Here is a 27,666-nt window from a genome sequence, read left to right as displayed (position 1 = left end):
CGGCAACATCCACATTACGAGTCAGATCGTTCACTTCTGATGCCCGCATGACCACAAATGAGACAGAAATCCGGACTGACGATCACATGAAACATTCTGAAAAATACCTTTCAGTCGCTTCAGCCTGGCAGTTGGAAAGCAGCCCATGATTTTTTTTTTTTAAAACCTAACCTTGTAAGTTCATTGCCTACATTTATGAATCAACGATGGTCCTCCATGAGACACATACACATCCTCCTGCGTTCGTGGACTTGTGTCAGACTTCTAAACCAGCAGTTTGCACATGTGTACATATATTTTGTCACTTCTCCACATAGTATTCCTATGGTGCAATATTTATATATTTTGATGATTGATTTATTTAGACCCTTTTGTTTTGTTTCTTTGTTTTTCTTAGTACTTAAGATGACTTGGAGCTGCCTGCCTGCCTTGTTTGAAGCATTTCATTGCTTAATAGACCCCCTTTGGATCATTTAATCTTATCCTCCAGCACTGAAATAAGGAAATTAAATATATTTTTTACTAAAATGTCAAGATTTTCCTTTACATTATCGGTCAAACGTGAAATATTTTAAACGTTGGTTTAATCTCTGCAGGGGGGAGGATGAGAACTTTGTCGCCTATTTCAAATGTTGACCTGTGATAATTCCGACATTTCCAACAGCACCTGAAGGCAGCAGCAGCAGCAGCAGCAGCCCTCTCCTCCGCCTGTCCATCCATCCGTTCACCGGTCTACTATCGTGTGTGTGTGTGTGTGTTGTGTGTGTGTGTGTGTGTGTGTTGTGTGTGTGTGTGTGTGTGTGTGCGCGCGCAGTGAAGCGTCATCCTCCTTTCTTCCTTTCAGGGAACGCGAGACGCGCATCACTTGTGAAAAACGGCGGTTCAGGAGCAGAAGTTTCGCGTCCTTCGGCTCGGTTCGATTCTCTCTCTGTCGCTGTTTTCTTCGCGGTTCTCCTCCTCCTCCTCCTCTTCCTCTTCCTCCTCTTCCTCACTTTCTTCCTTTTCAATTTTTTGTGTCTGTAACCGAGTGGAGGATCCAGTCGGGGTGGTGGTGGTGTTGGTGTTGTACCGGCGAACACTGGGCGTAGCTGGAGAGGATTTCGCTAGCTGCACTGACTGGTAAGAACAGCTAGCATGCTAACGCAGTTAGTAAAAATACTGTTTTGCTAATTAATCACAGAAAATTGACGTGATATTTGTCGTATAAGTGTGTGTGTTAGCCACGTTTCTTCATTCTAACCACGTCTGAACGAGGTTATCTTTGTGTGTGTGTGATAATATTTGAGTTAAACATGAAGCAGAAGATTGTAAAATTGTCACAGATGTCATCTCTTCATCCTTTTTGTCGATGAGGAGGTTTGTGGAACGCGGTGGATGGGGCGGTGGCAGGCTGCACGGAGAGCTGGACGTGTTCAGGTTAACAGCCCCACATAACAGATATAATCATTTAATATGTGCTCATTTTATATTTCAGTGTATTCCTCTCATCGTGTGACATTTTAAACTTTTTCCTCCTCCTGGTCTCTCCCCTCTTTTATCCTCCCTCGCTGATGCCCATTGTTCTGTGATGTTGAGAAATGTGTGCCACAGGAAAGAGGAGGAAGAGGAGGAGGAGGAGGGGAAAAGCTGGCAAATTCACTGCTAATAAATAAGCTTGGTTTTCATTTTTAACTTTATTTGTGTTAGGTCGATCCCCGATTTTCGCCCCTCGGATGCTGGAGAGAGAAGTGGCTGGAATGATCTCAGGGAGTTCTCAGGCTGGCATGTATAATCAGAGGTGATTCGTGTCACCCCCTTCTTCTCTCCTCCTCCTCCTCCTCCTCCAAAAAAAAAAAAAAGAAAGTGATCGGCTATTGTGGTGTAAAAGCTGGAGGGAACCGTAGCTTCACTCTTCTCTGGCTGAGTGAGTGCAGCAAGACAGATTACACTCCCCTCTGTAGAACAATGGGGAGGAGAGAACACACTGCCAGCTCCCAAAGCCTGGCCAAGAGCATTTAATAAACTGCAAACATGCAAGCATTGAAAATCTTTATCCTTCAGCCCCACAACCCTGCCCCCCAGTCAGCAACATAAATGGTCTTTGTGGGCACAGGCGGGTCAATAATGTGATCGACCATGATGTATTGATGGGCGACTTAAAAAAATATGAGCACTTTTTAAAGCTCAGAGATGCTCCAGGACTCTTCTTCAAGTCAGAGGTGGGCTAAGCCGGCCCTGTCACCCTCCTTCTGCATGGATGAGACAACGGCTGACTCACAGTCAGTGTTGGTGGATGAGGCAGGGAAATGGAGGACAAGAGAGGCGGCCTAATGCAATCATGGGAAATTAAATTTAGCTGCCATTTAAAAACCACACACTGTTTTTTTATGGAGTTATTTAGGACTTAGAAAGATTATTAGGTGGAGGATGGAGGGATTACTGCCAGAGGCTTTTCTCTCTGTGTGTGTGTGGGGAGAAGAGGGTTTGACAGAACTTAAGCTAACAAAAAAAAAAAGAATTGTAAATGTGTAAAAATACTGGAATAAAGGGTGTGGGCGCCTACTCTGTGCACTACAAATAAAAGTGCATAGCTGGGTAGTCTGAAACAATTCTCTTTACACTGTTTAAGTGTTTTTAAATAACACTAAAAATCACTTTCTGTCACAAACAGCGTATAAAGCTACCACAGTGTATACAGTGATTGAATCAATGAGCTGCTTCAGATTGTAATTGGCTGATTGATAGATTGTTTTAAGCTTTAATACCTTCATATACTCCCCTTTTACATTAGTTTTATGTGTTATGATACCAGCTTTCTATCATTCCTGACATTTATTGACATCTGTGATTGATTCAGTTAATTAAATTTGAGACAGTTACTCTATTAGTAGATAGAAAATTAATCTGCACCTGTTTTCTACTGATTGATTTGTTATTTCCTGAACAAAAATGCTGTTTTTTGGACATATTTGATTGAAAATTGAATGTCTTAATGTCTTAATATTGGATAGTTAGATGGAATTGGCATTTAAATTTAATTAAATCGTGCTCCTCTGTTGTGAATCTTTCCATATGGAAGGTTTTTCATAAGCTTGTATTTCGGGGCAATTTAAATTTTAATGACCCGTTTTAGCCCCGAGCTGGCCTCTCGACCCATGCCTCAGTCCTGAGAGGGCGCGATGATTGTTGCATTAATAGACCTGTGTGTCAGCCTGCTCTTAGCCTAAGGACTGGTGTGTGGTGAGTGTGTGTGACTCACAATGAAATCCCCCCCCCCTCAAGCTCTGAACTTCTCAGTAGTGACAAGGGCAGGCATGCACTTCTGGGCATCAGGCTTTTTTTTTTTCCCCTAGCCTGATTCAAAGACCCCTGCACTTCTTGGTGTCGTTAAAAATGACCACCGTCCTCTGGAGTTTCGTTTTAATCCGTGGCAGCAACAACTGCACAATAGCGTGTTGTTGTGAGATTATCAGAGCACCAGCAGAAAGTGTATTTTAGGTTGGATTTCCTTTTGTTTTCTGGATGATTGAAACTCGAGGAAGCTGACACGGGCCTCTGCGGTGCAGATAAAGCTGAGATAAACTTCGCTGTCCTCTGTTGTCTCTCGGCCTCGGTTGGTGGTGTCACAGTTGTCGGGGCATGCAGTTGGCAACTGGTGGTGCGGTTTTGAGACTCTATTTGCCAGCAGCTGCAGTAATTTGCTGTGTTTGGACTCTCTGAATTCCTCTGGTGGGAGGATGGATAATGGACATGGTTCATAGCTGTGTTGCTAGGCTCCACGACCAAATCTTTCATGGCACAGTGTGGTGTTGTTGGTGCAATGGAGACAGGAAAAAAATGGTAGAAATTTCTAGTTGTTCTGTCAATCACCAGGTCTGCTTTGGCTCACAGATACTGGTGGCTGGAAGGCAGGGGTTTCTGGGTCAGTTCCAAGCTGGTCTGCACCTCTGAGTGTATTCACCTCTGTAGTAACTTTCCCTTTCTGGGAATTTGCATTTAGCAAGTAGAAGAAGAGATGATGATTAGAAAGGCTGTTCTTGTAAACACTTGCCGTATCTTGTACTAGCTCCTGGGGTTGAAAAATACCTCATGGATGTGTCCTTGCATTGCAGCCTGGTTGCCCAGTTTCTAATGTGGTCAGAGCAAGTGGCAACCTTTGGGGCTCAAAGTGGAAGCCCATGCGGAAGTGTCAAAACTTGTAATTCACGCCGCAACTGCTGGGGGTTGGCTCCAAAAGCGAGTAATTTCCCATAGACTCCCATGTTAAAATGGCCGACTTCACAGCAGAAAAAAACATGTTTACAGCCTGGTACAAAAAACCACTCTGGTCTCAGATGATAGGTTCTCTTCTAGTGTCAATTGTAGGGGGGGTGAATTTTTTTTTTTCAATCGTATTCTGACTTAAAATTACGCCTAATTATGGGCGTTGCTGCTTGAGTGACAGACAGTTGACGTATCACAACTTGAGTTTCCTGCTTCCACGATCGCCCGCCCCCCTAAACCCCGCTCGTGCTCCCCCTTTTTGTCCATATTTGGAGTTTTGGCGGACGTGACGCTGCCAACATGGCGGCGGTCATCAACGTCCTGGTACCTCCCACCGAGCCTCAGAGCGGCTCTTCAGAAACAAGCGGGTGACGTCACGGAAGCTCTGTCCATAGTTTTTACTGTCAATGGGTCAGAGGGATGGAGCTGACAACAGAAGCTGTAGCTCCAGTTTCTCCCCTGTTTGCTTTGTCATGTTTCTCTGTATTTGCTTGCATCATGTCAGCTGCTAAATGTCTTATCTTATAGATGTTGAGAATATGGTAAAAAAATGTTGCATTTGCATTTTGTGGGCAGATGTTGCTGTGTATTTAGGCCAGTTGAGTGCTGTGTGGTTTAGTTCATAGAAAGCCGTAGATGGTAGGTGCAGATCTGGTCAACCATCCAACCTGTCGGTCATCCTGGGAGAGATCAGATCCCATCTGGAACGTGCCTTGTTCCACTTCAAACAGGAGGCTATAATCCTCTTATGGACAGTCGTTCCACTTGTACTTTGCGTGTGGGTGTCTGTGCCCCCATGCAAAGTCTCTGTTAAGAGAGAGAGAGAGCATGGAAAGCCTGCGTCGTGCTGGAGCCTCTCGGGCGTGTTTCTGCCATCCTGTCCAGATGCCTCAGTTCTGCCCTGTTCTTCGTCGCTGTGGCTGATGTCATTGATCCAAGCCACCAGCTGGTCCTGGGCTGGCCTGATCTCATTTACCCCCAGAGAGGAGCTTGTTTGTGGGCAGACGGCCCATTATGGAGATCATCCAGCAGCTCTTCAAGTTACAAATTAGCCTGAGTTTCTCTGTTGGGTCCTCCATCTCCCTTCGTGTCTTGCTGTGGCCCTTGTCTCTGTCCCCTTCTACCCAGCCCCCTCCTTTTATTGTCATCTCCTAAAACCTTGTCCTCACTATCTCTCTTATCCCCCAGGGGAGACAGCTATCAGCATCAGGGGAACCTGCCTCACTAATGCACTTCCTGTGTCTGTCTCCATCTCTTTCTCTGCCCTGGCCATCTGTGGAGCTGTCTGCCTGACTCCCCACTTTCTCCTGTGCGATCAATATCCACACAGTTGAGCTCTGCGCTGCCCTGCTGGTCGTCCCTGCAGGCGGTGGAGCTCAGCCAGGCTGCAGTAGGGCCCTCGCCGTTGGGTCTCTGTTTGTAGTCGGACTCTTGTCTCTCCCCCTTATTGTTTTGGGGCTGATAGACCCTCTAGCCCTGCCTTCCCACAGTATTGTCTAATTTCTGGGACATACTGAGGCCTCTGTTACTGCTACATATTCCACCCTTGTTCGTGTATTCTTTGCCTCTTTCTCTCTCTCCCTCTATCTCTCTGTCTGTGTACTGTTTGAGGACAGTGCAGGCCGACTGTACAAGATTAGCATCTTTCTTTGTCCAGGGTTAACGAGCTCTGTCATGTGTTAATCTGCCTGTCCCCAGGGGGGCGAGTTTCTCGAGCCTCGGTGCACCATGGGAAGGACAGGGTTTGAGTGTTTGTATGTGTATGTTGGCGGGGGGGCAGGCATTGTATAGAGAATGAAACTGTGACGGGCATCGGCATTCTCTAACTCTCATAATGACATTTTTCTGGTTTGTTTCATTGTTTTATGACTTAATTAGCACAGAAATGTGTTTTATGCAGACTTGTAAACCCTTAATTTGAGTCAAGTCAACACTTGAGGACATTGTAAAATCTCCAGAGAGTCCCTAGGATTAGTTCCAGACTTTCTGATCACATGTTTCTGCAGTCCAGGTGACGGTCACACAATCTGCTCCTCTCTCTCTCACACATGCCAGCAGCCAAGTAAACAAGGAGACAGAAAAAGAGCTGTTCCTTCCTCTCTCTCAGCGGGGCCTTTGTTCAGCGTCACTTTGTCTTATTGAGCAGCCGACACAACCACTGGAAATCAATCGGAAGGAATGACTGTAAAAGATGGTGTTAAGGAGTTGACTTGACAGCCAGCAAAGAAAGAGACAGGTGTTTTTATTTTTGTTCCTGTAGCCCCAGTGTTCAGTAAAGGTAAGTCAGGACCGCTAATAGCATTTGTATGTACATTCACCTGTTCATAATGCCCAAAAATTCAAATAGTAGACTTTATATTTTTCATTTATTTAACTAAAAATGCAGGTGCTAATATCTGTGGAGCATCAAAAACCAGCCTTATTAGTAGTACATGGTTATTAGGGCAGCAAATATGCAACAACCAGAAACTGATTTCTGACTCCCAAGTTTTTCGGGTGCTTCAGTTTCAGTGTCCCTCCCCCCTCTTCTGGCTGCCTCCCCCTCCCTCCTCCCTCCCACAGCCTGTGCAGAATGCCATGGAGCAGGAAGCTTTGTTTGCAGTTTATTTGTGTGCAGGACAGAGGCAGTTTTCTGACCTTAGGTCAGCCTTGTTTGGGGACTTTGTTAGCTTGTGATTAGCAGCAGCAGCAGCACTTGCCGGATGTAACCGGGTGCACATCTTAGTAATATTCAGGCTCTTCAGACATCAGCGGTGGACATTCATGCTGTGTTGAAGCTGAGTTAGAAGTGGTTACACATAAATAAATCCAGCCTAATAAGTGTCAAGTGAAGGGCTGCAGTGATAGTGGAGAGAAGTGGTATTAACTCTATGGTTTGTTGTGGTCCTGAGACTGTTGCTGTTACATAACTTCCCTTTATTGACAGGCTCATAATGAGAAAGCATTTTCTCTTTGTTGTGCTGGACCTGTGCATACATTAAATAGCGGAGGCTGATGTAGCTGTTGGTGTTCTGCCAAAATGTAACTGGAGGTAAATTATACATCGAGTGTGTGCTCGACATTTTCCTCAGCATCCTCTATGAGCACTGCTCTCCTAGACCTTCATTTACTTATACAGTATTTTGAACTGTGTCACATGTTTTATTTCGTAGGGCTGGCCTAAATATGATTTTTTTTTAATCTGCGGTCATTTGCTGCTGGCTGATGGAAGGTGCATCACTGTGCTGTGTCATTTGTTGTTGTGTATGTTTTTTATGTACACCATGCTTTAATGGCACCTAGACAACAACCGTTCCCTAAAAAAAGTTTGCTTGTGACGAGTCTCGTGTTTACACCCTGGAAAAATAAGATTATTTACAGTATTCAGGTGATGTATGTTGTTTCAGTATGGCACACCTTTGTCTTGGCATTACTTAGTTTATTCACACTGAGGTGTGAAGTGTCAGCATCCAAGCTGAACATCGCATTTATTGATTGACCTGAAAATCATTTAGTTTAATAACATTTGTCACGGCGTTTGTGGCTTTTTACAAATAACTAATTTGAAACAAAATTGTTATAGATTAGTCATTTTAACTCGCTTGTAATAAACACTGCTTCTTATGTTTATCTACATTGTACAAAATGTGTGAATTGGTAGACAAGAAAGCCGATATCCATTTCAAAGACTGGCTTCATAAATGGGGTCTCAGTGGCCTTGAATAGTGTGGAGGGTTAACTGAGACTACTGTTATGATTTAGAGTAGGTTGAATGGACAATCTAAGGCGCTGTGCCAGTGTGTGGCATCTTAAATGTGACATTCTCCCCCTTGCAGAGAGGCGGAGTGATGCACACACAAAAACATTACACACATTCCACTATTATATGATCATCTCTGGTCACAGTCACAAGAAAAACTGCGTCAAATCTGGCGCCACTTTTATCAGCCTCACTTAGCCGCGAGCGCTCGTGCCACGAGCCACAAAGTAATAAATTATTGGAACAGCTCTGCAGCTTGGCTAAGTGAAAGTTGGAAGCTGTTGTACCACTTGGATAAACAAAAGTGACATATTTACAACCGACTATTCATTTACATGATTGAATCCTGTACTTATCACCAGTTGTGCAGGAGTAGGAGGACAGTTTATTAGCAGTGCCAAGGAGCAAGAGAACACCGCAGCCCAGTATCTTGTGTTTGCTGCTTGTGGAGATAAAAGCATGTCAATTACAGGGTCAGAGGCCACCGCATGCTCGACCCACCAGCATCCTGTCTCTGACCACTCCAACTTCTATCCTCTTACAGAGGCATTACTTACGTCTCACGCAATTCTATCTCATGCTTGTGTTTGTGTCAGCAGTGGAGGTGGGCTCTCATTGTCCACACAAGCTCACTTTCTTTTTTGCATCTTTTCTGGTGTCTCCCCCATAACCCCACCCCCACCATCACTGCCGCTTCCTTCCCCCCACAATCCCTCCCTTTGAATACTATTTAGAGTAGGCCCCGGGGATAGAAGAAGGCTCACAGAATGCACATGTGTGTGTACACAGTTGTGTACTCTGAAAGCAGAGTCGGCTTTCAACCCAAGCAATTCATACAAGCTCTTCAACGGTTGGTTCACTTAAGAAAGGAGATGAGAGAGGACACTTTGATTTCAGTGTTTGTGCAGAGAAGGCGAAGACTTTCTTGTTTTTTAACTAACACACATGCCACAGCCACACATTTAGCTCAGTAACGAACTGCCGCTGAATCACAGCTACCTTGCACTATTTAAACAAAAAGATTATTTGCATGAGCAGCTCTTTAAATGCTTATACATGCTCACACAGTGGTGGATTATACTTGATGCAAAAAAAAGAGGGTCAAAGTACCAGTTTTTGTTAAAATATGCTGATGACCTGATTATTCAAGAATGCCATGTTTGCGTCTAGACAGTCAGAACGGCTTAGATCCCTCAGCAGAGCTGGATGGCTTCCAGTTATTGACAATATAGCCCTAACACATTATTGTATGGCTGTGTTATATACACACTAACATTTTGTTTATGTCCCAGTGTGGGAATTAAGAAGGGATGATGCCTACGAGGATGATCTCACCTTGCAGAGCTGGCTTGCCCATCGTTAGCTTACTGCTTGAGGCGTATTAAGAGTAATCATGTCAACAGCAGAAATAGAAAACACATTTTTCCTTAAAGCAAACTTTACAAAATGTGAGACAAAGGAAAATGCACCATAAATGAGAATAAAAACCCCAAGCTACAAGAAGCTACAGGCTGTGTTTTTACAGCATATTCACAAATACTCTTGCAGTGTTTAAAACAACCTGCAATAAATAGATGTCTCTTAGGCTGCGTTCAGACTGCAGGCTGTGACCAAAATCCGATTTTTTTTTTGCACGAATGTGACCTGTATCTGATATTGTCGTGACAGTCTGAACAGCTCAATTCCGATTTTTTTTTTATATCTGACCCAGGCCACTTTCATATGTGGTCCTAAATCAGATACGTATCCGATTTTTTGCAATGCGACCTCAGTCTGAACGGCTATGCGGCATATATCCGACTTTTGCGTCAGTGAAAGGCGACAGACGTCACAATTCTGCGACACAGGAGCGGGCAGACGAGCGGTGTTGTTAGCAACAAGCGCCTGTTGCCAGGAAGTAGAGCCCGACTCCAACGCGCTCGCTCACAGATGAGGGAGATGTCGACTGTCTTGCCGTGAAAGTGACGCAGAAAGGCGCTCGCAGACGTATTCAAAGGTTCTCGTCATTATGAAATTATGAATGAAGTCAGTGTCGAAAAAAGCAGTCACGTCACTGTCCCACCACCCTGCACCCACACACATCTCTGTACAGACGCTGCAGCTGCTGCTCTCTTCCTTCTCAGCGTTCTTCTTAATATTATTTGGTTGTAATTATGTTGGCCACGATCGGACATTAACATAAACAAAGCCACACAAGCACACATTGTGTGACGTCGTGTCCTCTTCTGCGCGTGCGGGTCACTTCAGGGCCGCAGTCCGTTCACACAGGAGAGTGGTAGCAGTCGCACATTATTTTGTAAACACCAAAAAATCCGAATTGAGCATTAAGACCTGCAGTCTGAACGAAGCCTCAGTCAGACTTGAGCCTGAATAGAACTGTCTGTGGAAGGTGACTGGTGTCTCTGGTCCTCCCTGGTTCTTTACTTTAACCACTGACTTTGTGTGGCTCTGTGTTTACGTGGGTTTCCTTTGTTCTCAGTTACTCATCATTGAGGCTTGCATGGAATTTAGAGTGGGATGCTGTTTGCAGGCTGCACATTACTTGGAGTCATTGTGAAGGCAACAAAGTCAACTATGCTGAGAGGAAGGAAATTCCATGCTTACAGTAACAAATGAGCCAAATCATAATGCTGCAGGTAACGTGTTGGCTGACGATGACACTGTTGTCTTGTTTTCTTGGTTAACGGAGCACAAAGCTGATAAAATGGGACCCTTCGTTTCTGTGGCACCTTGCAAGTGACACACAATTTTAGCACCTGTGTTCAGGTTCTTTATACTTGTTTGCGCACATAAATCAACACTGAATACAAGATTCATGTGTATTTGTTTTCATCTTCAATGGACTATGTCATCATCATTAGTTATATCATAGATATCTACATCACCCCGTTGAACTCTTCGTTGAGGAAGTAGTTATCCTGCTACACATCCTTTGTGTGTGTGTGTCCTTCAGGCCACGGAAGGTCAGCACAGCTGATAATGTGCAGCTGCTTGTTCTGGGATAGGTTGACCAGCAACTCTCCTCAGATTAAACCATTTCACGTCCTAAATGTTTCACACGGCTTAAAGTGAAACATGTTTTGAAATGGGCCTAATGTGGCTGACAAAGCCATCTGTCTCGAATCAAAAGACATCATGTCTCAGGCCATTGAATAGACTCTGTCCCCCGTGGGTTAAAAATGCCAGCTTGTGTAATACATCTGAGGATGGAGGGAGGGCTTCCCAGAGACAAAGGATATTTGGATATTGTGCATAGGAATGGCCAAAGACGAAACAAATGCACAAATATATTCTTCCTTTGGACATTAGATTGCACTTGCAGGACTACAGGCAGTAATAATATAATGTTGGAAAGTCAGCAACTGACTTAAATCCGATTAGATTTAATTAAGAAAGCCTCTAATAGAATTACTGCTTTATAGATGGGAGTGCTGCAGTAAACAGGGATGAAATTTAAGGTAATGTAATTAAATCTGTTTAAACCCCTCTAAGGAAGATAAATGATCATAAAACATATGCGAAGATACAGGTGGTAGCTTTTAAACGGATTCATCTAAAAAATCTGAAGCCTAAAAATTAAGAAAGTAAGAAGTTATATAGAGAAGTGGGATTTCAAAGTAAGAAAATTAACTTTAACAAGAAACCAGTCGTCTTTGTTCGGCCTCTGAAATAGTGAAAGTGTATAAATGTGGTGTGGATGCCTCTTCCTTCCAGTTTCTGTGGAGGCTAAGTGAAAAAGAAAAACACACACACACACTCCCGTTCTGGTTTCTAGCCTGTTTATGCTTACCATTGACTGATGGTCCTGATGACGCAGGGTGTATGAGCCAAAGAGAAGTGCAATCTCACAGCTGTCTGGAGACTTGCAGGAGGAAGAGAAATGTTCCTCTGGCTGCTGACATGCAATCTGGATTGCACACACACACTAGTGTGTGTGTTAGTGGAGCAGTGAAATGAACAGTCTCCTCAGGCGGTTTTAAGAGAAGGCCAGGAGCCAAACGTAAACTAAAAACCAGACTCTGGGAGGGAAAGGACAGAACTGGAGTTGGGAAAATCCTGGTTCCTGGTTCATTCTGTGGTCTGATTAGGTCACAATGTGTCAAACACTGATGTGCTTTGTTTGATTGTTGGGATCTGTCTCCGTTTGCCATGTTTTTGCAAATCCAGGCTGAGTGACAGCTTGGTGTGAGTCAGAAAACTCTAGATGATTCCTCATGTGCCATGAGTGACCCAAGTGACAGAATCTGAAGCCCTTTTGTCTGGATGTTTCTTGCTTAAATGTGACTTGGGAGTTACTAATGACTTCTCCCAAAACGTTATGGACACTACTATTAATTTGGACTGAAGACTGTTTGGGGATGCTTTTTACATCTGGAAATGAGGCTTCCCAAAACAGCACCACCACTCTATGGAGAGCTGTTCATCAAACTCCCAGCCAGAAAGCGCCCACCCTGCCATGACTCGTTGCAACATAATTAAACCAAGTGTCCACGGTGTTGTAGCCTTACTGGCATTTAAAAACCTCTTGTGACCGACGGGTGCGGCATGAGTCACTCCAGCAGCTACCCGTCAGCCCCCTCTCAGCCTCTGTGGTTGTTTTGGGTAGAGGCCTGTTGCACTAGTTGTGTGTCTGTGCTTTTATGTGTTGTTTGGAGTACATCGATCTTTTTCTTTTTTTTCCCCTCAGTCTCTATCTTTCCCCCTCCGGCCCTGCTCAGCTGCTCTGGCCATCTGTGCTAAGGAAAACAGAGAACAGAGGGATGGATGGAGAGCGGGAGCAGTGGGGGGGGGGAGGAGGAAGGAAGTCGAAGTGGGGAAAATGGTTGGAGGATCAGTAGAGAATGAAAGAAGGCCTTTTGACATTTGAGATTTAGTTTAGAGGATGAGTAGAAGGATGACCGAAGAGGGAAAGAAAGATGAATAAGTGTATGCGGGAATTGTTTCCAGCATTATAAAGATGATGTCTGTCCTCTGGAAATAGGAGAGTGAGTGTGTGCATACAAGTTTAGATCAGTGGAAACTGCGATGACTAGCGATGTCTGGATTTTTAAAGTGGGACCAGCAGAGATCAGCCAATAGTGAGCTCATCTTACATCTTGTTTTTTTCCTGTCTCTCTCTCTCTCCCACCTTCTCTTTCTGTTCCCATGCTCCTCAGGCCAAGCCTTTTCCTCTGGGCTAGTCTGAGAGTTGGTCTCACCCCTCAGACTCCTGCGCAGTCGCCTCCTCAATCTGTTTGTAAACTGTAACAGTTTCCTGCTACTCCCCGACTTCCTGCTCCTGCTTCTCATACAAATAAAATGTAGGATTTTAATACTGTAAACAATGTGTGACTTTTTGTAATAGTGGTTTCCACCTATCAAGCCTCAGCTTTATGTTACAGTCCTTTCACCTATCCTCTATAAGCCTTTTGGATGGTATATTGAAGTTTTATCTTACATAGATATTAAAGGGATTTTTTATTAATAAGGCGTTATCTGTCAGCAGTGGTCTTCTTTTCAAGACCTCTCCTTCAGCATTTCCCTGACTGTCCTGTGACTCTTCTACACACAACTGACAACACAATTTGCTATGCCACACTCCGGTTCTCACAAACATGGCTTCCTCTAATAATGTCTGGCGTCCTGACAACAGATCAGTCCACACACAGTTCTGCTTGACGCCCAATAATTAGTGACTGTGACAATAGCTTGCCCAAATGGAACCTTCTTCTTTGGTGGAACGTTATCTCTTTTAGCTTTTTTTTTTTTTATTATTCATGCTGTGCCATAACTAACATCTTCACCCTGGTGGCGTGTGAGCAACATTTTCCCCTTCTTTAACTTTACTATCCCAGAAAATTAGTCTTCCACACTACTGATTTTTGATGCCGCTTTACTCCCAAGAGGAAAAAAAAACATAGTAGTGACAATGGCCAAGTGTGTCACTGAGCTTTTTAGTGTCACAGAGGCGACTGTTTGCACCCCGAGTGCAGTTTGCTTTAAAATGAATGGTGGCTGTTTGTAGAATGTGTTGTTTATGCAGCAGACATGTTGACCTCGTCCCCTCATTCTGTAGCCCCTGAGACATCACACACATTCAACTCATCATTAAAGGAGCTATGCTACAGTTTCACTGCAGGCATAACACACAAAGCTGTGATGTGTGTTCACACTGCTGCCTGTGTTTGTGTGTGCTTTTCAATGTGTTCTATTGCTCTAGTCGGTGCGTGTGATGCTGTAACTGTAAGGAGATAGAATGCTTTATCTTTATCTTCTTAGAGCTACCGACATTCCTGTGCTTCTGCCTGCTGATAGCAGAGACTAAGATCTGCATTTCATGTCTGGTCTTGCTGTTGGCTAACTGTGTTAGTCTTTGTTTTCTGTCTCCCTTACAGACCGACCCTCGATATCTCCAGAAAGCTTCTAAAGCTGCAGCCGTCCTGTGAGATCCAAGTCGACCAGCCCTGCCCTGCAGAGACGGACCGCTACTATTTCAGTGGAGATGAAGCCGGATGGAGTTGCCACGGCAGCACTGGAGCCAATGGAAACATCGGAGTCCAATCCAAATGAGGGAGCAGTGGGACAGGAGCCCAACCAGGCAGCCAGTCCAGTGGGGGACGAGATGCCACAGCAGCCAGTAGGCGAGACGGGTCAGGTGGAACCACAGCCAGACAAGGCCAAGAAATCCCCAGCTCCCAAGACCAACAACAAGACCTCAGGGGACTCCAAAGCCAAGACGACCAACAAGGCCACGGCTAAGACGAAACCTGGTGTCACCAACCCAGCCAGGACCACACCTGGCTCACGGCCCAACACATCCCAGAGCCACCTCTCAAATGGTGTGTCAAAGCCTCAGACCAACGGAGTGGCGAAGAAGACCGCACCTGTTGTGGACAAAAAGAGCACCCCGACCTCAGCTGCCTCCAAAAAACCAACAGGGGGCCCAGCCTCCAAGAGCACGTCTAAAGTAGGTGAGAGGAACGCTGCAGGGGCTTCCACCAATGGTGCAAAGTCAACGACCGGAACATCAGCGACCAAAAAGACACCATCCACAACTGCCAATGGTGTGAAATCCAGCACCACTGCAGCTGCTGCTAAAAAGACCCCAGGTCAGTAAAGAAAGATCACAGAAATAAAAGTGTGGGAAATGATTTTGAATGTTATAAATGTTTTTATAGCGTTAATGAGGAGTGTGTATTGTAATGTGATGACTGCTCAGAGCATGATCTCAGCACACATATTAGACACGCCAGAGTGGCTGCTGCTAAACTATAAATGCATTTGCCCTAGATTTTCCCCACACACTGAACACGACTGAATCTGCCTGACCTATATATGAGAAATACATTATGAACAGTATAGATACACTATATATAAATCTATACTACTAAATCTATACTTTTTTTTTTCCTCTTCTCCAGCTCCAAAACTTGCTTCTGCAACTCCCACCAAGCCCAGCTCCGTTTCCTCACCCAAACCTGATAAGCCCACTGTTTCCAAGACAACCAGGTAGGTGTGACATGCTGGAGTGGGTGTCTGTGTCCACACACACACACACACACACACACACACACACACACACACACACACACACACACAAAGATTTTCTCTGTGTGTTTCATTTTTCTATGTGTGCTCAGACTCTTGTCTGTAATTGATCCTCCTCTCAGACGTCCTCTGGGCAAACATGCTTTGAGTGGGCCTTGTTGTTTATGAAATACCCCTCATCAAATCAGCAGCTCTGCTCCAGAGCAGCAGACTGAATGACCAAATAAATCACAAGAAGCAAGTCGCCTTCTATAAAGCTCCTCAGTGGTAAGGGGAGTGAAACAGAAGGTTCAAAAGGTTTCTCTTGACTACAGGTTCAAAGAAGATGCTGTTTAAGAGAGAACACCCTGCAGGAATGAGGGACAATGATCACCCACATAGAGGCTTGTAAGGAGCCAGGCACAAGTAGGCCAGCAACCAGCCAGTGTCAGAACAAGCCTTAGAGCAATGCCTCACAGGATTTCATCAGAGCAGGCATTATACAGCACTATTAATAAAACAAGTTTTGGCATGGAGGACAAGAAAATGTTTCTTTAGAATGAGCTCTTGTTTGTGTTTGTGTTTTATTGCAAGTGTCTATGTAGAATCAGATCAGCATGTGTTCCTCACTCGGGTCACACTGTATGCACGGTGTCAGATCCTGAGGTGGCTCGGTGGTAGACCAGGAGAGGAGGCTGAAGGAGGCCTTTGTCTGACACAGTGAAGATCATAATCAGACAGAGAGCCGTCAGGAGTCTGATTACTCTGTGAACAGTTTCTCCCTCTGCTGCTTCCTCTTGTTTGTTTGTTTGTTAAAGCAATGGCCTCTTTCTTTCTCACTGTTATGTCATCTTGTTGGTATGTCTGTGTGTAGACACATTGTTGTTAGTAACAGTATGTCAAACTGGTTGGGGGAAAAAAAAAGTTATTTAGAAAACTCACAGTGCAAGGATTTAATCCATAAAACATAGAAATATCAAAACTATTAGCTTCAAAAATCTGTTATTGGCCAGGATCTACTCCAGGAACAGAGATTCTGAGTGAAAGCCATGTTGGCATTTAAACCAAAAAGAGTCACTGACAAAGTACAAACATGCCTCTAATGATTTATCTGTGTCTGGCACTCGATGTAGGGCAGCTTGATCAAAGAGTTGTCACAAAATTGCTTGAGAAATTCCAACTGTATGAGAAAATAGACGACAAATCAAGCACATCTAATCAAACTAAACAGAGCTTCCAAACGAGTTTATGTTACGGACATGTGGAAGAATATGGACTCACCACAAGCAAGGTGTTTCACATCCCCTCCCCCCTCCATCACTCTCCATGTGCCGTAGTTAGCAGTTGGATTGTAGAGATTACACTCAGATTACAGCTTTATACAATGGTTGATGTGCAAACATCTCATTAAAAAGAATTACGCAAGGGCACGTTGGTAATCACTAATGCGGTGCAGAAGGCTCCCTGCATGACCTTCATGACCTGTCCTGTTGACTGCATTTCTACTAAAAGACTAACACCATTCGATTGCCACCAACCCATCGGCACATGAGCTTATAGTTGAGCTGAGATCTGTAGCTGAGAGCTTTGTTGTGCAGTAGACCTACATATAAATCACCCTGAGACAGAGGTGTAACTATTATTGACGATATGTTCCTCTGACAGCACCCCTCGGGCGCTCTTTGTTGAATGTGTGCATGTGCATCAGCCCTTTTGTATAAGTAATGGGATCTGACAGAGCCATAAATTTCTGCTTTAATTAGATTTTGCCCTTTTCTCTACCTCACTCAGTGCTTAATTCAGGCCTGCTATCAGCTGAGTATTCTCTCACTTTATTCAGTGTTTCTCTGAAAGGCTCAACTGATTGAATTCCATCCCTGGCTGGTTCTAGTTTTCAGACAAATGAAAGTGTGGACACAGGTTCATTAAGTGACATCAATCTAATTTAAAGCCCCTCACAAATGTTGTTGTTTCTGCACAGCTGGAGGTTTTAGTACAATTGAATTAAGCATCATAGCTGTTGCTGTGAGTGACTCCTGTTGTAACTTATCCTTAGTTTTGCTCTTCTATCTGTAGTCAAAGATGAAAGATGGAAAAAAAAACAACATTAAGAGGAACATAGTCTATGGAGGTGAGGTCTACATAGAGCATTAAGGTCACACCAGGTGTTGTCAATTGAGTCGATTGAAACTGTCTGGTCTAATGGCCGGTTTACACTGTGCGATTTTGGGCCGTCGCAGACGAAAGATGAGCATCGTAGGAGAATCGTGGAGATATCTTTGGTCGTGGCTCTAAACTGGTGGTCTTACATCGCACTGTGAGGCAGGGTCCACGACGGCCGTTGTCAGCAACAAGACGTGACATAGAATTCTAGCGGTGTCAGAAATTTAGGATGACTGTCTCAATGTGCACGCATCAAACTTGACGTCGTAGCAAAGTTTATTACATTCACATCGCATAGTGTGTCATGCAATGGTCTTATAAGATCGATAAAAATCGCACAGTGTAAACCAGGCCTAAGACCTTGTTTGAGTCGTTGGCCGTGGGTCATCATGACACACTGTTCCTCTCACCTGTGCAACCTTTGCAGCTGATGCCAGCATTTTTACAAAAGTAAACTCTTCAGCCGTTAGCTCTGCTTGTGGAGTCTGCTGTATTCTAGACTGGGTCACACAGGGACTCCCTGTTGCATTCTTCACTATCAGGAGGATGGATGAAGGATGTAGCCCCAGTTTAAATCATGTTAGCAATGCTATGCTAAAGCTATCAAGCTACTGTAATGTTTCATCATCATGTAGAAACAGATGTAACTAGTTTTTTTTTCTTGCTGAGTTGAACAATTACATAAAAAACTTGCCATTAAATCAGGCAAGTGTTATTGCTGTTAGATTCTGTCCTTGTGTCCAATAATTTCTTCCTGATTTTTGTCTTTCATAAGCAGCTGCAAGGACAAGTCTTGTCCCGTTATGCGTTGATAATTAGATACTTTTATGCAGCATGACCCACCATGACTGAAGAGTGAGCTGTTCATTGGCAATATCTGTGAATTATTGAGTGTACATGTGCTCATAAGTGCCTGCATGGAAGGAACAGCATGCAATTAGAATGCAGAGCATGTGTGCGTTTGCCGGTGTGTTGTTCAGTGCAATATGAAGGTAAAAGGGGAGGGGGAAGGGCGGCATATATGCTGCTTCGCTGGACACGTGGTACATTACGGCACGTGATTCCTGCAGCCTGCCCTGCTGTCTGTAGATGCAGCAGAGAGAAGTGGAAGTAAAAATGGTGGCAGTGGAGTATGGAGGCTTCATGGGTGAATAAGTCATGTAGTCCCTGCTGAGCTGCCATCACTGCTGCCAGAGATAGATGCAGAGAGAGCGTGTAAGAGACATAAAGAAAGAAAGATGGAGACCAGTGGGAAATATTGCCCTGGCATAGAGCAGAGGACAGAGGAAGGGTGTTCAGTTCTGAATGTGCACACTTGGGAGGAAATGGGATGAGTTTTAGGCAATCAGGAGTTTTTTTTTTTATTCACTTCTGTGCTGTCCACTCAGCCAGCCCAGTTCCCACATTAGTCATGCTGTTCTCCTCATTGATGGTCCCTGAGGGATGATAAATTTTTATTGAAGCGGATTGAATGCAGTCCTCCTCATGATCTAACAAATTACTGCTGATGTAATGGTCCAGCACTGGTGTGTGTGTGGTAGGCAGCAGTAGGCAGGGTCCTCGCCCCAGACACTGATCAACAGTCGAGGGTGGTGCAGACGACATGTTGCGCAGGCTGTAAATCTTGTGCCCTGCTATGGGTGTGGCCAACGGCTGTGTGATGCAGCCTTCCGCTGCCATGATTTTATTGTGGTGCAGCTGCAGAGCCAATTACTAAAATGGATTTAGTGGGAATGAGTAGGAGGGAGAGAAGGAGGTGGTGTCTGAATGTGGGTGTTTCAGACATAAAGAAGACATGTAGCACAAGTTTAATGTGGACATGAAACATATTAAGGGATGCATAATGTTGTCTGGCTCATCGTCACATGCACATTTTTTTTTGCCTAATTGTACAAAACAGGTAAATTAACACATACAGGTGGAGTAAGTTTTGGTGCCTCCCTATGTGATCAATGATGAGAAATCAATTGCAAGTAGCAACTGTGCAGTGATGATGATCATCTCCTGTCCTGATATATGTAGCCGTAAACAACACAGTAGCAGGTGATTGTACACAAATGAAAACATAATCCCACACAGAGGACCTTTAACAGCCTGCTTAATTAACACACCACCATCCTTGAGTTGCCTCTAGAACAGGCAGCTCCTCTCCTCTGTGGTTGGCCGCCTGTGCTGCAGGGAAAATGTCTGCCTGCTTTGCTGCTTATTCATTTGCCCTTTCATGGATCTCATTATTTAAATCATAGCCTGAGTCTTGTTGTATTGCAACAAAGCAGCAACAGTAGGCAGCCATGTTTTTACTCGCAGTGATCCCTCTTCAGCTCCAGTGATTTGAGGAAATAAGCAGCTGCAATAAAGTTTGAATGTAAATGATCCTCGGGCGCCTAAAGCGAATGCAAGCGCTCCCTGGTGGTGGCTAACTATCAGAGTCATCTGATCCCCCGGCCTCAGTGCATTACTGTTACACCAATTCATGCAGGGGTTCTCAGAGCATGGCCCGTGGTAAAATGTGCACAATGAACACAGCGCTCCTCCTTTGACACAAGCTGCCCTTTGAGTTAAACATCATTATTTTAAGAACATAAAACTCTACAGTCTCCTTCGTCATTCAGCTGAGAGTTTGTGTTTAAACCAATTCTCATCTCAGAAGGCACAAGACCTCATTCTGCCGCCTTATAGCCTATTGTAAGGGTGTAGATGGCCTTATTTGGTAATCAGGAAGGAAACACTGATGGAAGACAATGTGTAATCAGATGAATATTTTATGACCTTCTTTTCCATCTCTCATTCTCTTTGTCTGTTCATTTCAATTGAATGAGCATGATTTATTTTGTTATAGCACACACACTGGCTGAAGCTTATACTAAAGAACACAAAATTCAGATAATAAAGATGCCGCCACATTTTTAGAACACTTGACATGAATCTCATTTGCCTTGCCTCCCTCTCTCTCTCTCTCTGTGACCTGGTTAATTTCCAGCCCTCTCTGAAGTCCTCCTGTCTTTCTGGATTATCCGTATTCCTTTTATCAGACAGATTATTGTGACTGCTCTCTCCAAATATTCCATTAGCATGCTTCGTTTCTATTGCCATTCTTTATCTTTAATTCTCCTCATTCTCCTCTCCCTGTAACTCTTATCTTTAAAACCAGTTGACAAAAACCCAATAAGACACCCCAAGGTGCACCAAGGTGTAGTCGGCCTTCTTTGTGGAAAAAAATGAATCTTTGCTCACTTTCTGGCGCATGTCTGTGAGTGAACCTAATAATAAAAGTGTCAGAAAGGAGTTAAAACCTGTTTATGTGCAAACTTTATATAAACTTAATGTTTAAGGGTTTTTTTTTTATCTTACTCAGGTCAATATGTAGCAGCAATTTATTGTTAAAGTGTTTTCGGAAACAGCTTTTTCACCACAGTTCCAGTGATTTAGAATTTACTCCTCTCTGTCTCTGAGTGTCCCTGTAATGAAATTCACAGATGGATTAGTTTTGCTGCATTAAAAACATTATGGAATGTACTAGTGAATTTCCCCATCAGCATTTTTCCAGTTCCAAACACACTAAATCAATGTGTCACAGACTCTATCGGTGTTTGGTTTTTATATCCTGAAGGGTTTTATATTCATGCAGCAGGACTGACATGATCCAACAAACTCATTATCACACACCTTGTCCCTCCCACAAGTCAATCCTCAGTGAGGTGAATCAGCTGTATGCACCTCTGAAGTGACCGCACCCCTGCTGTGTTGCCACCCGTTGCTTCTATTTCATGTTAGCAAACCGTATTCCGTTGCATTTGCCAGGTTGGGGAAGAACATGCACTACTTCACTCCCTTTTACACAATGAGCATGCTTTTAACACAGCCCATGTTTCCAGCTGGGGGGATTTGGAGAAGTTATTTTTGTTCTCTTTTTGCCATTAATGATTAACATGGTCCCAGCATCTTCACTCTCCCTCCCCTTTTGCCTGCTCCTGTTCTCTTTCTGCCATTGCTAACTCAATTCTTTATATAGAAACAGGCAGTTAGTGCAGTGTGGACCCGGGAGAGTGTGCACGCCACAGCCTTGTCAGGACTCCTAGATGTAGGTTACTCCGTTCAGACAAGACGAAGAACTCAGCTTCTAGGTCAAGACTGCCAGAGCGATCGGGCTGACGCACGCCGCCCCAAGTGACTTAGGCAGGAGGCTCGGGACAGGGGTCGACTAGGGGGGTGGGATGTCTCTCTGGGATCCACAATGACTCACCTCTCACTTCACTTTAGAGCCCCTTAAGGGGAGTCCATAGGGATGTGGAGAACTTGGGCCAAACTAGGACTGGTGTATGATATATTGATCAGTTTCTGGAACTTGCAACTGGCGTAGCACGAATTTTTAACTGCTGTACAGATTGCCAGACAACAACAGCGTTTTAATAAGTTGTATATTTATATAGCGCTTTTTTTCCTACCCACACAAAGGTACTCAAAGTGCTTGAGAGCAACTTAGTGCCTTGTCTAGAGATACAGCAGCAAGCCGCCAGGATGGGGGATCAGCCGCCAACCTTATTCTCCTGACAAGTTCTCCTCAGCCAATAAACACAAATTTTACAAATCTGTCAAAAACTGAAATACTCTGGCAGTTCTGCATGAATAATAGTGTTGTTGTCAGCCTACCTTCTTGTAATTGATAGTTTGGTCAGTGAAATTCTTGTTATCATCATTGGATTTGGTGCTGATGCTACGTTGTTGAAAATCTATTCAGGTCACCGCTCTGGCTTAGAATGCAGTGTTTTATTCATGTGACCCATGCAAGCAGTCTTGTGGATTGTGTTGTGTACTATTTCTTAGGGCACCCCCAAGCAGTAGAAGTGACTAATGGGGAGACGTCACAGTCTTGCTCCCTGTCACAACCATTCTCTGGCACTTACACCAAGGGGTTGATCAGCACACAGGCGGGGTGAGACAGCATGTTTAGCCGCAAGACATGTGAGTCGAGATGCAAACGCTTGAGTCAACTTCAATTAATCTCCATCCCTTGTGCCATGTGTCTAAATGACCGTCTTACCACACTTATAAATGTCTGTCTCACAGGGTTATTTATGGTTTTCTAAATGCCATAGGCCACCACCATGCACAGTATTTTCTAAACCTTCTTCTTTGTTTTGTTTCCAACCAGCTCGTCGGCATCACCTCGTCCTGCCTCAGGCTCGACCCGGACACCCGCTGCCGGCACAGCCAAGAGTTCCACAGCGACATCCAAACCTGCCACCCCCAAAACTCCCTCCGCTACTGCCAGGACTGCTGCCCCCAAATCAACCTCCACTACCCCCTCTGCTGGCAAACCTCCAGTATCACAAACATCCAGGAATACAACCCCTGTGAAAAAAGGTATTTATAACTAAGCGTCCAATATATACAGACACTAAAAGTGTAAATTATTTCACTTGGCCCAGTGCTTTAGAGGATATAATATGCTGTAATATTTGACATTATTTTCTCATTTAACGCCTTGTTAATTGTGCTCTGTTTTTAGATATTACCAAACCAGCCACTCCAGCTGGTAAAAAGCCTGCAGAGTCTCCCCTCACTCGCCCTTCGTCTACAACAAAGTCTGCAAAACCTTCAACCCCCAAGACGGCCCCAAAATCAGATGTCCCTGCCAAAAAACCTACTGCCAACAAGGCCGCAGACACAAAGACACCCACCCGCTCCAAAACACAAGAGAGCAAGCCCACACCTTCCAAGGATGCCTCTAAGACCCCTGGCACCAAAACAGCTGCAACCAAGACCTCCAGTCCCAAGAAAACTGTGGGAAGCAGCACCCCAACTCCGGTCAAACGTGGCCCCAAAGCTGCAACTCTGGCTGAACCTGAAAAGGAAATTGCTGCCGCTGTAGCTGCTGCTGCAGCTATTGCTACCGCTGCTACCATCATTGCTGGACCAGAACAGCCAGAACCTCCCGCAGAAGTAGCTGTAACATCGTCTCTTGAAGCAGTACAAGAGAAAACACCAGAGCTCATAACGGAACCAAAACTAGAACCTGTTCGTGAACCAACACCTGAACCTGTTCGTGAACCAACACCTGAACCTGTTCGTGAACCAACACCTGAACCTGTTCGTGAACCAACACCTGAACCAGTTCGCGAACCAACTCCAGAACCTGTTCGCGAAGCAACTCCAGAACCTGTTCGCGAACCAACGCCAGAACCACTTCGCGAACCAACGCCAGAACCACTTCGCGAACCAACGCCAGAACCACTTCGTGAACCAACTCCAGAACCACTTCGCGAACTAACGCCAGAACCTGTCCATGAACCAACCCCCAGTGGTCACCTGTCGACCCAGATGGATCCTTTCAAGTTTGAGGAGACTGCTAACAACTCAGTTTCTTCTCTTGGAACTACTGTCATGTCTCCTCCCTGTTCCCCACAGGGGCCTGCTTCTCCTGTTAGAGAGCCACAGAATGCTTCCACTCTGCTGGACATGCATGTTCAGTCCGATCCCTGGGACAGGAACCAGGGCATGCCCTCTGACGATCCCAAAAGCCTTGTCAATGCATTGAACTTCCAGACAGAAGAAGAAAAGGAACAGTTTGAGCCACATGAGGAGGAAGAGGAGGAGGAGGAGGAGGAGGAGAACCTGTTAATGCCTACCTCCACAGCTCCAGGGGCCTTCAACAATATGGCACAACCTCAATTTTTGGGTGCCTCACCTCTGGATGATTTCACTCCCAGAGATCTGATCTCCCCTCATGAAAAAGAGGAGGCAGTGGAAAAGGCAGATGAGGAGATCAATGAGGATGATGATGAGGATGACGAAGATGAGGAACAAAGGAGACTAGGCCATCAGCCTTCATCCATAATCACTGACATGAGCATGTCTCAGCCCTCTGAGGAGTTCCAGGTCCGGTCCTCAGCCTTCGGTGGCTCAGCAGGGTGGCACGGTGATGACCTGCTGTCTGGGATGGACTCTGAGGATATGAGCAGCTGCACCAGCAGCAGGCAGCAGGGAGTCTCTGACCTCAGCAGCACTCAGCACACTGCCATACTGGAGGGCACCCAGAGCTCAGATGCCCTGATCGACACTAGCCTCCGATGCTCAGAGGGAGATGGCAATCTCATGGGTTCTCCAAATGTAGAAACCATAGCCAATGAGGAAGAGGATGAAGACGATGAGCGGGTGGATGATATGGACCTGAGTTCTGAAAGAGTAGAGGAGCATCACAAAGTGTTCCAGCAACAGGGACATGATGAGGAAGAGGATGAGGATGTAGAGATGCATAGTGAAGGAGTGACGGAGAGCTGTGGGAATGCAGATGAAGATGACTTCAATGAGGACGAGCGTTTAGATAACCTTAACCGTTCTGGCCCTTCACCTTCCATCCCCCCTGTATCGTCCTGGGGGCAGACCAACCCCTTCTCTGATACGTGGGGTCAACCCGCATCATTGCTCTCTGTATCCTCCCCCAGTCCCATGTCTGACCATGGCGCAGCTGAATCTGAGACTCCTACCCAGTCACCTGCTCAAATGTGTTTGGACAGCAACGCCCCATCTTTTGCTCCAGAGTCTGAGCAGGAGTACCATCTGTCAGCACACGAGGAGATGAAGGACTCGGCTCCTGAGGAGGATCATGACCTATTCGCTGGCCCAGCTGTAGGCATGTCTAGCACTCTGAGTGGTACAGCTCTGGCTGCCCACAGCAGCGAGACAAGCACACCAGAGGATCTCCGTGACTATGACAGCAGCTCTGGGGTAGAGTCTCGCTCTGACAAGCAGCAGACCCCAGTGCCTGCTTCAGTTCAGCCTGACATGGAGCAAGACCTGGGTATCCACTTGGAAAAAGGCGATGGAGAGGAGGAGGAGGCTGAGACGCTCCCTGCTGACGAGGTCCTGGGAACAGGACCCCCAACTGCTCCAGCATCCGCCCCTTCTTCTAACTCCACCTCAGGAGATGAAGCCAGTGACACAGAGGGTGAGATGCAGATCAATGACCCCGAAGCACCAATGATGATGGGTGAGAGTGCTGGGTTTGAAAGTCCTCCTCCCTCCTGTAATCTGCCCGCTCTTGATGAGGATGAGGAGGCAGGTGACGCAGCAGCCGGAGAGTGCGAAGAGGACGGGGGCGGTGCCACCCCTCAGTCAGCCAACTCTGTGGCATCGTACGGCTTTGACTGCACCACATCCAACTCCAACGCCCACTCCATGGCTGAGAGTTGTGGAAAGAGCCCAGGGATCTTCTCCCTCGAGAACGAGGAACAGCTTCCAGAGGAGGCCAAGGACCCCTCCCTCATCAAGGAGCTGACCCTGCCGTCAGCTGCTGCCGCTGCCCAGGCAGAGGATCTGCTGGCCAGACATGTGGACTTGATGCCTTTGGGCTACCCTGGAGACAACCTCCCCGGTTCAGATGACCACCACTACATGCTGGGGGGAAAGATGGCAGCAGAGGAGCTGGAGGAGGTCGATCCACTAGAGCCCGGTCACCACCACCACCAACTTGGAGGCCAGGATTCCGGTGACAGCCAGGCACCCTACTACTCTACCATTTGTGATAAGACTGATAGTTTTCTGGCAGGTAACGTATAAGTCCCTCCTATTACCCCCTGGAATGCACCTTTTCCCTGCAACCCCTCCCCTTTACCTGTTGTTTGTTCTCTCTCCGGTTGGGTTAGCTGGCTTAGAAGAAGGAAAAAAAAGGAGCGCAAGATTGTAGTAAAAGGTTTAAAAAAAGAAACGAAGGAGATGAAAAAAATGACTGTAGCAATTTTTAAATGAAGCCTCCCTCGTTCATACTGTCATGGTTATGAGTGTATGGCTTAAACTCCTTTATGTACCATTTTCTAGTAGAATGTTCTTTTTAAGTAACACTGCATATTATGTAGCCCCGGATGGGGTATTGACTGATCGGTTCAATGTGACTGAGCCTTTAAACCTTAAAAAAAAAAAAACGAAAAAAAAAAACAGAGATGGAATGAAATGGACTCATTGTGTATTTATCCTACTGTTTTTACCGAACAAATGTCAACAATTTTTGTTTTTGTTTTTTTATTTTATTATTTTTGTTTTTTTTTTTTGTATTTGCTTATTTGTTGTTTTTTGTTCCGGTCTTCCCTACCCTGTGTACACACGCTCCATGTTCAACAGCACCATAGCGATAGTCACATGCTCCTTTTTAAAAAAGTTTGTGTTCTTGTTTCCAGACTTTTAGCTATCAAAATAAACGCTAGGTATTAACAGGACTTGTTGCAGTAGGTATGGGAGTGTTAGATTGCAGTCGGTGACGTTTTTACTGTGTGCTTTCAAGAGGTTCCGCCGCTCTTTGCATAGGTTGTTAAGGTATATAACGTGCGGTCACGTACAGTATGTGTTTCAGGCATTTGGTTTTAAGTGGCTAAGCTTCAACACTCATTCAGCTGTTTATTTGTGTTCCAGAAAAGACTAACGACTAGCCTATTATTTGTGATAAGACCCTGCATAATCCTATATGGCTTTCACAGTTGAGCTTTACACTGAAACCTTTTCAATAGTGGGCGTTTGGTTTACTATTTCAACAATATATTGCATGTTTAACTAACAAAGAGACTACCTGGACTCTCTTCTACACTAGACATGTTCATAAATGAATGGTTCACACTAGGTTATCTTTCAAAATTCCATTAAAACATCATTGCAATGCATTTTGTTCCTGTTTCTTATTTTCCCTCTCGGCTCCAGCATGCCTGAACTTACTGTCCTCGTGTCGGACTCGCTGTGTGTCTGTATTTATGTTTATGCAACAGTATTTCCCATGGACCCCCCCCCCCCTTCCTGGTATTCCTTACCATGGGAATGACTGTTAAACAGGAAGTGATTTTACAATGGTGTTGTATCTGAAATGGAATTTTGTTCCGATTCAAGCAGTAATCCAAGTGGTATCCCAGCGGTTTGTTATCCAGCATGTTGGTGCCTTCATTACAGATTCAACACTATCTGACATCACACGCAGAACACAGCTAAGGTGCCCTGTGGAGACAAACTAGCGGCATTGAATCAGGGTGGTGGCT

General features: G+C 45.1%; 1 protein-coding gene and 1 long non-coding RNA gene across 2 annotated transcripts; one reads left to right on the top strand and one right to left on the bottom strand.

Moving 5' to 3' along the window:
• Positions 1-961: 961 nt before the first annotated feature.
• On the bottom strand, positions 962-14,430 carry LOC114440394 (uncharacterized). The gene is made up of 2 exons (XR_003671132.1): positions 14,354-14,430; positions 962-1,116 (listed from the first exon to the last, which is right to left on the bottom strand). It is a non-coding gene; the product is annotated as an uncharacterized LOC114440394 (long non-coding RNA).
• A 5-nt stretch (positions 14,431-14,435) lies between these two features.
• prr36b (proline rich 36b) lies at positions 14,436-27,300 on the top strand. Its single transcript, XM_028412815.1, has 4 exons — positions 14,436-15,069; positions 15,382-15,469; positions 22,803-23,014; positions 23,160-27,300. The coding sequence occupies exons 1-4, from the start codon at positions 14,463-14,465 to the stop codon at positions 26,207-26,209; spliced, it is 3,957 nt and encodes a 1,318-aa protein (XP_028268616.1). The 5' UTR covers positions 14,436-14,462; the 3' UTR covers positions 26,210-27,300.
• The last annotated feature ends 366 nt before the right edge of the window (positions 27,301-27,666 follow it).

The sequence above is a fragment of the Parambassis ranga genome, chromosome 8, assembly GCF_900634625.1.
Source record: "Parambassis ranga chromosome 8, fParRan2.1, whole genome shotgun sequence".
Lineage (NCBI taxonomy): Eukaryota > Metazoa > Chordata > Actinopteri > Ambassidae > Parambassis > Parambassis ranga.
The sequence above is the reverse complement of the archived record's forward strand: the minus strand, read 5'-3'. Positions and strand labels throughout refer to the sequence as shown.